At 41.4% G+C, this 13,784-nt stretch overlaps 1 protein-coding gene across 1 annotated transcript in view; it reads left to right on the forward strand.

Moving 5' to 3' along the window:
* Positions 1-1,290: 1,290 nt before the first annotated feature.
* The window catches only part of LOC135552691 (limbic system-associated membrane protein-like), a 741,617-nt gene continuing 729,123 nt past the window's right edge, over positions 1,291-13,784 (forward strand). Inside the window, exon 1 of the mRNA XM_064984463.1 lies at positions 1,291-1,530. Coding sequence (XP_064840535.1) covers positions 1,467-1,530 — 64 coding nt within the window. The 5' untranslated portion in view covers positions 1,291-1,466. The remainder of the gene's footprint in view (positions 1,531-13,784) is intronic.

A 13,784-nucleotide genomic window follows, 5' to 3' on the forward strand; every position in this document is an offset into this window, starting at 1 on the left:
CTTTGGCATTCATACTTAACAAATGACTAAGATCTGAGCATAATTCAATTCAGCAACACCAGTCATGTAGCTCACCAGGGCTTACAAGAGGAGACTGAGCTTTAGAAGCAGGAATACAACGGCATGTTCAGGCAGCATCTGCTTTCATTGCGATCACAATCAAATCTAGTACGATTCAGTAAGAAAAAACAATGCTTTATCACAAAAAAAGACAGGGTTGCAATTGCAGGATTTGTCTATATTAAATTGCAGGATTTGTCTGTACTAGCCTTGCTGTCAGCCGTGGACATGTAAAACAGTAGAAGAGAGGACAGTGTTTGGTTGGCAGTAGAGAGATAGGAGTAGAGCACATTGATGGGGAAACACTTTCCCTCCCTCCCTCTCCCTCTATGCCAATCCCTCACTGTCCTCTCTCATAGGCCATTTTCTAGTGAGTAAGGTCCCCCAGACTTTGATTAGTCTCAAGTGTCTTTACCAACAGCTCGCCCCCACCTTGCCTGCAGGTTGAATGAAGCTCTCTTACCACATGTCACTATTAGTATTCCATAGATTTCCGTGCTGCTCTCCTCTTCTCCTGTCCTCTGCCAAGCCTCACCTTTGGTAGGGACACACCTCATGCGGTACAGAGGACCTTTGTCATTGGTTTACAGAGGGTAGCCAAAGGTTGCCCCTCTCTTGAGGACTGCTGTTTGGTTGTTGAGGTGTTGAAGGGTTCACAGTAGGTAGCTAAATATCTCTTTCAACTAGCATCGGTTGTAGTATGTAGTGGGACTTTATTTAGGAATTATTAGGATTTAGGATTTATTTTCTTTGGTTTTGTAGTAGCCTATGCATCAGAGAGATCTGAAGGTTATGGCTGGAGTAGCTACAGTGGTGTTAACAGGGAATGTAGACAATGGAAGCATGTACATGGACATAGACAATGAGACACACATTCATTAGAATATGTCAGATGTGAAATCATTTTGCAAATTCAACAGGTCATACCAGATGTTATGCAACATTTCAGAATGCTATCCTACATGACAGGCATGCGTGTGACTGTCGATCCATAAAGCCCTGCTAAAATACCAATTCAGTTGCATAATAAACACAGTTGGAACATAAGCTGACCGGTGACTCCCCCTGTGCAGCATGGGTCCTTATCCTCATCAATATCAATAATCAGAAGATGATGTCAAACTGGTGTTTTTCTAGGTACTTGCTTAACCACTAGGTGGGAGTGACGACCAGATGAGGCAAGCATTGAAGTGCACAGCTATTCATGAATCCAAAAAGGATGTGTTTAGCGCTCAAGTTGTAGTTATAGGGCTCTGCAGTATTTGGACATATCCTTGGAGCTACATTCACTCTGAGCATATTTTTTTACCAGAAAACGATACTGCCTGCTCACAAAATTATTGCAAGAGACCAGCACAAGAAGTACGTTGACATACAGGAGAGGTTTTGAAGCTGACGAGGACAACATGAATTCCTTCTGGATATACACAATTTGGATACCGGAGTTATTTTTATTTTTTGGAATTCAAGGTACGTGCCGCATTCTAGTGAATTTTTGGTGTAATTATGTTGCTTTAGATTACCAGTCACGTTCCTCTTTTCAGTTTGGAGTCAGAGGAATTCATGTTGTGTACCTGCGCCTGCTGAGACTCTGCTTATGCTGCTTTGATCGGCTGGCTACCTCTGGTGTCTTCTATGACTTATTTATCCCCAGTGTTTATATGACGTTCATCCTTGGCTATTTATTGCACTTAGATTGACAAAAATAGTGTATTTACGATTCAAAGTGAGGGGGTGGGGAGGTGGAGCAGGAGACATTCAGTGGCGAGAGTTCATAGGAAGTTGCTAAAGCCACCAGTTATTCAATTATTTCTGAAGTGACTTGTCTGTGATGTCCCTGCCTAGTTTGAATCATGTTGCTATACTTTTCTGTTCCCCCCTTTGTGGTTATAGAACTGATAGCTTGGCTGAAGTTCCAAGGTGGTGCATTGTCAAGTGACTAATTGATACAGTAACTTAACTAATGATACATAAAAGTGTCCCTAATATTAATTTATTCAAGCCTTATTTGACAAGGTGAGTTGACTAAATGTAGGCTATAGCAACAAACCTGGAGAAGAGTGTCAGAATTTGCCAAGTTGGAGCTGGATTATTCATCCCCAGATAGTTTGATGGTATTGGGAGTGAAACTAGGGAATTAAGACAGGACACCCCTATTTTAAACAGAGTCAGCTCTTGGGTGCTATGTTTCATTGGAGGGCGGTGACCCCACCCCAATCACTGCCCCGGGGGCATTTGGGTCTCCTTTAGACCAGAGGGAAGAGTTCAACCTACTGGCCCTCCGACCCACTTTCAGCAGCTTTCCATCTCCCGTACAGGGATGAACCAGGCCCATCCCTGCCTAGCTTTAGACAGCTTCTTGTGACGGTATGTGCAGTACAACATCTACACATAACACCAATAGGCCTGCATTGAACAGGTTGCTGTTGTACTAAGGTAATGTCCACTTGTCTATAACCCCTCTCTTTCCACAGTTATTTATGACTGGGTACATCTCTGATGCCCTCATGGCAGCATCCCACTACTGACACTAATATAGGAAATTTGAGGGTTGGCCTGCACAGGATTCAAACCTGCTACCTTGTGGTTCTGTCTTTTGGGTGTTCCTGATGATTACCAGTTACCCAAAGACCCCTGTGTGCAGACTAATTCTAATTTGGTATATGATTTCCATTGTGACATGACTATTGAAGTAGTTTGTTAATTGTCTGATTCTAAAGGAGTTGTGTGTTGCTGTTATGGTGAGCTGTGAAATCCAGCACAGTAGTCAATACACAACTCAATGGGGCTTAATTAGGAAATGGCTTTGAATGAAACCACAACCTCCAGGTCAACAACACTAGGGGCTTCCAGCTCTAACTTATGTTAATGTCTAATATATTCTATGAAATGCAATGCATGATTCAGCCTTATGACAGCAGAATGTGTGTTATAGACAACTGCCAGGGAATGTCGTATGAGGTCTTCCTAATATACACGAGCAGGGCTTTTTATTTAGGAGCAACAGTGCACCTTGTAATAATGATCAGCGTAGAGCCCTGACTAGGTCTGTTTACATGGAACCACAGCAGGAGATACAGAAAAGTGTTTCACTTTGATCTCCAACAGAACCCTGTATGCTTAACCAGTCTGGCCATGTCTCACTCCTAGGGGCGGTGTCACAGGTTGGTGGCCTCGACCATGTCTGGTCCTCCTCGCTGGACCACTTTTCCTCTTCATCTAACTTTAAATTACCCTTCTTGTTGTATTAACATAATGCTCATCTGTTAAATGAATTGGTGTAGGCAGGGCAGCATGCTGCTCTAAATGCCCACTGTTAATTTATCTTTGGAGATGGAGCCTCTTCTGAGTGCAGTACATCCAATGAAACTGCACCATAGATCACTATTGAAGTCAGGAGAATGTAAAGTATTTAGTATGGCTGCTTCATATTGCACATGTACTGTATTTTCTCTTCATAGAGCACATGTACTGTATTTTCTCTTCATAGAGCACATGTACTGTATTTGCTCTTCATAGATCAAATGTACTGTATTTTCTCTTCATAGAGCACATGTACTGTATTTGTACTGTATTTTTTCTTCATATGTACAGTCTTTTCTCTTCATAGAGCACATGTACTGTATTTTCTCTTCATATGTACTGTATTTTCTCTTTATAGAGCACATGTACTGTATTTTCTCTTCATATGTACTGTATTCTCTTCATAGAGCACATGTACTGTATTTTCTCTTCATAAAGCACACGTACTGTACTTTCTCTTCATAGAGCACATGTACTGCATTTTCTCTTCATAGATCACATGTACTGTATTTTCACTTCATAGAGCACATGTACTATATTTTCTCTTCATAGAGCACATGTCCTGTATTTGCTTTTCTTTTTTTCTTTTCGTTATTTTACCAGGTAAGTTGACTGAGAACACATTTTCATTTGCAGCAACGACCTGTGGAATAGTTACAGGGGAGAGGAGGGGGATGAATGGGGCAATTGTAAACTAGTGATTATTAGGTGACCGTGATGGTTTGGGGGCCAGATTGGGAATTTAGCCAGGACACCAGGGTTAACACCCCTACTCTTACGATAAGTGCCATGGGATTCTTTAATGACCTCAGAGAGTCAGGACACCTGTTTAACGTCCCATCCGAAAGACAGCACTCTACACAGGGTAGTGTCCCCAATCACTGCCCTGGGGCATGAGGATATTTTTTTTAGACCAGAGGAAAGAGTGCCTCTTACTGGCCCTCCAACACCACTCCCAGCAGCATCTGGTCTCCCATCCAGGAACTGACCAGTACTAACCCTGCTTGGTATGCAGGGTGGTATGCTGATGGCTTCATAGAGCACATGTACTGTACTTCCTCCTTATAGAGCACATGTACTGTATTTGCTCTTCATAGAGCACATGTACTGTATTTGCTCCATAAACCACATGTACTGTATTTGCTCTTCATGGAGCACATGTACTGTATTCTTCCCTTACATACTGTATGTTGAAAAAAATACATGACTTTGCAGTTGAAAAAATAGGAAGAAAACAGCAGTTTGGCCTTGTGCCTTGCATTTTCTTTCTTTGTTTTTTGGTTCATCCTTTTCTTTTCTGGGAAGTATTAGGAAACTTGAGGTACAGAGTTGTTTAATGGTGTTGTTGCTGTTATTCTTTTCTGAGGAAAAATGACTTGTCAATTATCCAGAGATGGCATAGCAGAAATGGAGTAATATAGCTGTGGATGTAATTGATTTCTTCTTCTTTTTCCCGGTTATACAAATAATTGCCTTTCATGTGGTGATCAATTCACACTAGCCCCTTGGGAGGGGTTTATTCAAATGCTTATTCGAATGAAAATCGTGCCATCACCTCGGAAACAAGACAACACTCTTTAAATAAAGTCGGAGTATGCTAGATTCTGTAATCTGTTTGGAAAGGCTTCTGGGATTAACCCCAAAACAGAGCTGGATGGAAAACTCAGAAACATTACCACATACCCATTAAATAAACCTTCAGAATGTCAGGCACACAGGGAATACACACACATTCAGAAATGAATTGGAAAGAGAAGGTTAAACAGTCAGAATAATTAATACAACCAGAATATCTCTCGCCGGGCCTTTCACTGGAGTCCACACTGATCTCTCATTGGGGACTAGTGATTTTCCTCCTCACGAGAGACCACAGACTCCCACTATTGAAAAACGATCCGACTTAATTGACTCTTGTGTTTTTTGGGGTCTTCATATACTCCAATAATGTCTCTGTGTTTGGTTGTAGGCAGGATGTGGTCTGGGTTCCTCTCGGGTGTTCTGGGCTTGGGAATGATGTAAATACTGTGCTGTAGCCACAGGGAGAGAGGGGAGCAGAGACAGGGCTGATTTGGGTCTGGAATGAAACACAAAAGAGCGAAATTGCAGCAATACACCGTTATATTTCATACCTTTATACCCCCGCACCACTTCGCATTCGGCCTCTTTAATGTCCGCAACACTCCACTTCTCAGAGCCCCATCCCAGGAAAATTGCAATTAGCTATGTGTTCCCTGTACAAGCCTTATGGTGCCCGTGATCCTCTGGTACTTTGAAGTGAAACACGTTTTGCTAACCGTAAACGTGGTGTCTGTTGGTAGGGCTTCTCTCCTCATCCCTCCAGGTCAATGTACTCACTATGGTTGTTTGTTTTCCAGAGAACAGACTTGCCTCCTTTGAGCAGCTTACGTTAAACTCTCTTCAATACTTCCAGTGGCACAGGAGAAGGATCTGTGCACTTTGGAAATGAAAATGGATGTACACTGTCTTAGGCTCTATGCCCCCAGACCTTTGTAATATATGACAGGGTTGACTGCATTTAGTTCTGTTACCAACACATTTTATTGTTATCACTTTGCATTTATCTGACATTTCCTTCACGAAGTGAAAGCATGTGCGGCGTATGGGGGGATTGGGAGGGGTGGAGCATACATCGATATTATAAAGCTGTTTAATGAAATTATTTATTTTCTCCACGAGTCCATCTTCTGGCAGTTCGCGTATCTTTGTTGTTGATTCAAGTGATGCATTTCTAATCAACATCCATACAAAATCCCTTTCTATGTGTAAACTCTTTCATTAGATTTCAGTATCATCATAACCAATAAGCTTTCAGGGAGACCAGCTGTACCTCTCTACTCTACTGAGTACTCCTATTCCAATTAGAATCACAACACCTATCATGCAGGTTGGAATCCACATACTTTATTCTCTTACGAGAGAAACTGACAAATGCATCATGGCTGAAGTTGGAGAATGGAGAAGCTGTACGAATGTGTAGAGGGAAGACAAAATACAGTGCATTCGTACAGTATTCAGACCGTTTCCCTTTTCAACATTTTGTTACGTTACAGCCTTGTTCTAAAATTGATGAAATAACCTCCCACCCCCCCACCCCACTCATCAATCTACACACAATACATTTACATTTACATTTAAGTCATTTAGCAGACGCTCTTATCCAGAGCGACTTACAAATTGGTGAATTCACCTTCTGACATCCAGTGGAACAGCCACTTTACAATAGTGCATCTAAATCATTAAGGGGGGGGGGGGTGAGAAGGATTACTTATCCTATCCTAGGTATTCCTTGAAGAGGTGGGGTTTCAGGTGTCTCCGGAAGGTGGTGATTGACTCCGCTGTCCTGGCGTCGTGAGGGAGTTTGTTCCACCATTGGGGGGCCAGAGCAGCGAACAGTTTTGACTGGGCTGAGCGGGAATACCCTATAATGACAAAGCGAGAGCAGATTTTTAGCCATTTTTGCAAATGTATTAAACATTTTAAAAATGAAATAACTTATTTACATAAGAATTCAGACCCTTTGCTATGAGACTCGAAATTGAGCTCAGGTGCATCCTGTTTCCATTGATCATCCTTGAGATGTTTCTACAACTTGATTGGTGTCAACCTGTGGTAAATTCAATTGACATGAATTGGAAAGGCACACACCTGTCTACATAAGGTCTCATAGTTGACAGTGCATGTCAGAGCAAAAACCAAAGCATGAGGTCGAAGGAATAAAGCTCAGAGACAGGATTGTGTTGAGGCACAGATATGGGGAAGGGTACCAAATAATGTTTGCTGCATTGAATGTCCCCGCAGTGGACTCCATCATTCTTAAATGCAAGAAGTTTGGAACCACCAAGACTCTTCCTAACGCTTGCCACCCGGCCAAACTGAGCTGGGGGGAAGGGCTTTGATCAGGGAGGTGACCAAGAACCCGATGGTCACTCTGACAGAGCTCCAGATTTCCTCTGTGGAGATGGCAGAACCTTCCAGATGGACAACCATCTGTGCAGCACTCCACCAACAAGGCCTTTATGGTAGAGTGGCCAGATGGAAGCCACACCTCAGTAAAAGGCACATGACAGCAAGATTGAACTCTTTGGCCTGAATGCCAAGTGTCACATCTCAAGGAAACCTGGCACGATCCCCATGGTGAAACGTGGTGGTGGCAGCATTATACTTTGGGGATGTTTTTCAGCGGCAGGGACTGGGAGACTCGAGCAAAGTACATGGAGATACTTGATGAAAATCTGCTACAGAGTACTCAGGACCTCAGACTGGGGTGAAGATTCACCTTCCAACAGAACAACAACCCTTAGCACACAGCCAAGAAAACACAGGACTGGCTTCAGGAAGAGTCTCGGATTTGTCCTTGAGTGGCCCATCCAGAGACCGGACTTAAACCAGATCGAACATCCCTGGAAAGACCTGAAAATATCTGGCAGCGACGCTCCCCATCCAACCTGACAGAGCTTGAGAGGATCTGCAGAGAAGAATGGGAGAAACTCCCCAAATACAGGTGTGCCAAGCTTGTAGCATCATACCCAAGAAGATTCGCTGCCAAAGGTGCTTCAACAAAGTTCTGAGTAAAGGCTCTGAATACTTATGTAAATGTGATATTTCTGTTGTTTAAACAAAACAAACAAATCTTGCATTGTCATTATACAGTATTGTGTGTAGATTATATTTATATATTTTTTATTTTACCTATATTTAACTAGGCAAGTCAGTCAAAATGGAGGAAAAATTAGGGGGGGAAAACAATTTAATCCATTTTAGAATAAGGCTTTAACGTAAAAAAATGTTTAAAAAGTCAAGAGGTCTGAATACTTTCCAAATGCACTGTATACCCCAATGCAAAAATCAAATAAATGTATCTTCATAAACAATGTTGGAATTCAGCCGATAGATACTCTAATAGAAAAATGAAATGAGGAGACTCGTATTAGTATTATTCCTCTGCCTTCCAGTCCCTGACATTACATTATCTCTGTTTCTGAATCTCATCTTGAAGTCCAACTTCACAGGTTTTACTTCCTTTCATAGTGATGCAAATCCAGGATCATCTTCTTGCCTGTATAGAAGTAGTGTACCACTGTAATGAAGCAAGCAGTACTCCTTCTGTGCCTGTCTTGAACAAGCCTGTCTGATCCTGATTACTGACCTCTATAACCGGCCTACTCAGCCACTCATCTGCATTGCTCATCAACCCAATGCTAAGTGCAGTTGTTTCCCTGCTGTTTGCTGTCTGGCTGGATTAGGATGTTGTTGGTGTGTGTTACATGCACACGGTCACTTAGGTTTTATCAGGAGAAAGGACATATTTAGGGACATGCAGTATATTTATGTTTTGTACCTGGGTGAATACGTACCTTGCCTTTTTCCCTGTCCTCTCTACAACACCTGGTATACATGGTGTGCTTCAGTGTCTCCAGAATAGGCTCAGAAACATATTTCTTAAGTCAGGTTCCAGCTCACTACCAGATTGTAGTCTTTACAACGTTGAGATATTAAAACACAGCTTGTTTCCCAGACCACATACTCCATTTTATCTCTTTATGATGTTTGACAAACACTTCCTTGGCTCCATTTCTTGAGTTTCAAGATTTCTGGTTTCATCTGGGCTTTACTGGCAGATGCACATCTCCAGCATTCCCTGAAGACAGTGATCTGTTTTTTTTCCAGCGACAAGGGGTGATCATTCAAACTGGAATTGATTCTGACACACTAAAGTGATTTTACCCACATGTGGCTGGGAAATGTCAGCTAATACTAATAATGAATCACTCTAGATTATAAATGATACAAAATGTGTCAAGAAATGTTAATGTGTGGTGAACCTTGCAGGAAAGCAATTTGTCTCATCTTCCCTTTAATATCCACTCCTTCTCCCTCGTAATACACTATAAGAAACAACCACTGACAGACAGACAGTGCTCTCTTGGTCAGGGTTCTGTTTACAATATTGAGACTCGGAGCTTTAGAGAGTTGTTATGAACCTGAGGCTTTTAGTTCTAGTTCTGTTTCCAGTCTTTCCACCAGCCAGACGGCATGCTGGTTTGACATCATGTGCAACAGGGAGGGTTTTCTATTTTATTGTTTATCGGGGTGCTGAACCTATTCTCCGGAGATTTGAGATTTAATATGAGGAAATTACACTTTGTAATTTTAATTAGTATATTTTTCGCCTTGAGTTCAGTTGTAGGAAAAAATGGTTGTAAGCTCTGTTTTCCTCAAACGTTAACTTGTTACCAGCCGGATAATGAATCACCAAATCCCCATGCACTAATTGAATTAGATCACTATTGTGTAGAGAAAAGTGGGACGCACACCAACCGCCATTGTAAAGGTACCTAGGCTGTGGTAAGCTGGTCCACACATTGGAATGCGAGTGAGACATTAAAAATGGATCTCTCAGAAACGTCAGAACCTGTTTACAATAAAGTCTGAGTTAAGAAGATATTTATATCTGCCTAATTTTTGAATGCTCCAACTTGTTTACCAGGAAGTAGTTATTTTTGTAACGTTTTTGTTGCGTAAACTATCACTGGCTTATTGTCATTGTTGTTGACCACCACTCCTATTTCCCTTGTTTGTTGATGCTCAGAGGCCTACCTGAAGAATTACAAATGTACAGTTGCACACAGAAGAACATAATTATGTTTGCCAAAATACCTCTAGGTACAACACAGCACCTGTAATGGCATTGCATTCCGATCTTAACCATTTTTTGCTCAGGTGATGATTGATACGGTATCAATGAATGTAATGATGTTATTTGTCAAAGTAATTTCTTCCTGTGATCATTTTGTGAGGTTTGCTAATTGACTGAAGACAAATCATTAACAATGTTAAGGAGAGAAGAGAATAGCTGGTTTAGATGTACAGCACGTGTTTGTGTTTGCCAATGCTACTTCAACAGGAATATCCAGGTAACCTGACAACAGAGCAGTACATCTGAGAAGGATCAAGAACCTGTGAGATTTGATACTGTATAACAACTGCATAAACACATTTTGTAGAGTACTGTTGTTAGAGCACTGAAGGACGGACATTCAACTTCTGACAAGAATCATGGGCTGTTCATCTTTTTTTTTCTTAATCAGTATGCTGACACGGTGACACTTTTAAGAACTGCAACGCCAGTTTGTTGTGTCATTTAGTTTGGCAGTCTGTTCTTAATTTCTTCATTATGACAGCCACTAATAACACATTTGAGGTTAATTATATTTCCCAGGCATGACTGCTACTGGCCTGCTCCTGCTCCTGCTCATTCCTACAGGGAGCGGGGAGTGGGAGCAGAGCTGGCAGCAGCAACACGAGAGGAATCCTTGATTGGTTTGTTAGGAAATTCTGGGTGAGCTTAGATGACATCGTGCTCAGCATTCCTCCTTCAGGAGCCAAAATGAGCCCGAGAAAGGGAAAGAGAGAGACTTGAAAAGGCATTTGGAACCACATCCAAAATAAAGAAGTAGCCCAGTTTTTCTTCTTCCTCCCCCAGTTATCACAGCAATCTTAATGAGGCTTCCACCCCATGTAGGGTCAGGTGTTATGTGACACATACGCTTGCCCTTTCATCCTGTATTTTTGCCACTGCTTTGCAGTGCCTCAAGGAGCGATGTGCATCTACTAAGAGAGAACACCTTTGGCGGCTTGAGTACTCCAAGGTCCCGTTCTCAAAATATACAAGCATCTTACCACAGAGTGGTTGGTGGGGTTTTATTACTGGAGGCACTGACTTTGAAAAACAATTGAAGCCTAGCACTTACATTGACGGTATGAAACAAGCATTAAGATTTTAAATATGCTTGCTTCACATTACGAAAGTTGTATTTGAACATTTAAACAGACTGGTTGAAGACGTTTTATGAGTCTTGTTTTGTTGTGCAACAAAGCAGACACTACATGTAACGACTACATAGTCTTCGTCTGAAAGCGTTATTATCCGTCTAATTCTTGCCTCCTCCTTTTTGTTTACTCAATTTCAAATTGATGTTGAAAGGAATTGAGAAACCAGGACAGAGGAAGCAAGGATTTGACAGCTAGTAAGGTTTTCAGACAGCCATAGTTTCTCCCATGATGTGTTTTTTTCTCTTCCATGAGTCCCTATGTTTGGATCAAAGACAAGCATGGCACATTAGCAGTGATTAATTTCAGCACCAGCCATTCATTTTTAGTTTGTTTGTTTGTCAAAGCATTTCAATTCCATTATTAAAGGGGTAAATTTACCACTTAACACATGGCATTTTCTACAGACTCTCTTGGTGGTAATTTGTCTTGTCCTTGTACTGTATGTGTCCAGAAATATACAAAAGACGATCTATCACATTTAATCATGCTATCTTTCCAACATCTAACACTGCCTGGTCAAGCTTGCTTTGGTGATCAAACACGTCTGCTCATATTATTTTCATCATATTAATTTAAGTTTTGCGTTTTCGCAGACACCGCTTACATTTCCAGAAAACATTTATTTTTTGTCTCCGTGAGCCAGAATTTTTCAGAATTTTAGTCCTGAATAATTTACTGAATTGTTTATGGGAAACTCTCAATAGCAACTGAGTAGCAATAGAATCTGAGACTAATGCGAATCCATCATGATCTTTAATCAGGATTTTGTCACTTTTAGCAGCCAAATTAGCATCATGATTTCAAATGGTACATTATCAGATGATGAATATGGCTGCAAGCAGCGACGACAGTCAGTCGATCTGCTTTAGCATGAGAAGTCTGTATCATATTACATTTAATCATGATGATCCATGATTCAAACATACTGCAGTACACACAAGTCTGACTGATATACAGTGTCATATTGGGTTGGACTTTCATCACTTTAGACCCCTTTACAGTACATGACACAGATGCGCGCAACTCTTGGTTGCAGTAAGAAAGCCAGCTGTGACATTCAACATTGCCTAGATTTATGTTTTTATTCGTTCTAAACAAAATAACTATTTTGGGTATGTTTACAATTATGTTTTGAATCTTGCCTGAACAGTCACTAAGGTTGTATTTTGTTGTTATCTTTGGAAAATAACTATTGTGAATGCAGCAGTTGTTAGCTAGAATGCTAACGCTCATTGATATAGGCTGTAGCAAAAGCTAGCCAAAGAGCCATTTTACTGGTTGAAGTTGATTTGCGATGACACAAAATTATATTATGCAGGACATTCATATGAGCCTTAAAATCCAATTCTAATAAGAAACATGTAAATAGAGGCTTTTTTCGCTGGTGTTCTATAAGAACTCGAGTTCTGGCACCAAATTGTGCGCATTGCCCTCGTGCGGCAATGTTTGCAAACACAGAAAGGGGCCTATTGCAGTGCTATTTGGTTTAGACCTACTCTTACACACACATTTTTGGCTGATTGTTGATTTGGAGTGAGTGTTTAGGAACTCCTCCCAGTGTGGCATCCCGATGCATCCAGAATTGAATCTAAATCTTGGAGAGGATATCTCTGATCAACGACAAAGGGTGTTCCATATCGTGTGTACATCACATTGATGAGAGCCATATTGGCATTATGCAAAATGGGAAAGATTACATTCTCGGTAGGTAAAGTGGCCGACCATGCTCTGGAAGGGATCAGGGGAAGGAAGTGGGGGGACTTTGCCAGGCATCGATCACACACACACAGCCACGCAAGACTCCAGAAACAGAAGGCATCTGAATCTGTGGGATGGTGCGGTTGTTTACTTTTACTGGGAAAATGTCCTTGGCTCTGTCCGCCGCTCAGGGTCCCCTGTAGTGCTGGCATTCTACTGTGTGAAAGCAAAGCAGTGGAGAGTAGAATCCCTTTCACCGGGAGACACACAACACAACACTTTGGCAAAGCTGCACCGCTCTGTCCTTGAGCTGCTACGGTAACTGACACATTGGCTTGGGTCAGTCCGACTAGGGAGAGAATGTGTCATGCCAAATAATGTCCCCCGGCCAAATAGTGTCTGTTGCTATGTCAACGGTGTGATGACCTAATGATTCGAATGTTGGAGATCATTTCAGCCTAAATGACGTTATTTTCATCATCTGATTTCGCCAACAGTTTGCTGTTTAAAGTTTTGTTTTGCTAATAAAATGACAATATTAATTCGAACAACTTTTGGGTACCTTGTTAATATTACAACATTAATGCCATGTCTTAAACTTTGCTACATTTCGGGAAATGGCAAAGAAAACATTTAATCTGCTTGACACATTGAAGTTACTTACCTTACAGATCATGAAGTCAGCTAATTTCCACTCCATTCATATGCAAATATGTTTTATTCATACCCTGGCTTGTCTGGCTGTCATGTTTATATTTTAACCTGCCCTTCCTTTACCTACACTGAAATAGTATCATTTAAGTAGTCCTCAGGGATGCAAACTGGTGAGGGCCCAAACAGGTGACACTTTTCTTTGTTGCACTGAAACA

Source organism: Oncorhynchus masou, chromosome 13, assembly GCF_036934945.1.
Source record: "Oncorhynchus masou masou isolate Uvic2021 chromosome 13, UVic_Omas_1.1, whole genome shotgun sequence".
NCBI lineage: Eukaryota > Metazoa > Chordata > Actinopteri > Salmoniformes > Salmonidae > Oncorhynchus > Oncorhynchus masou.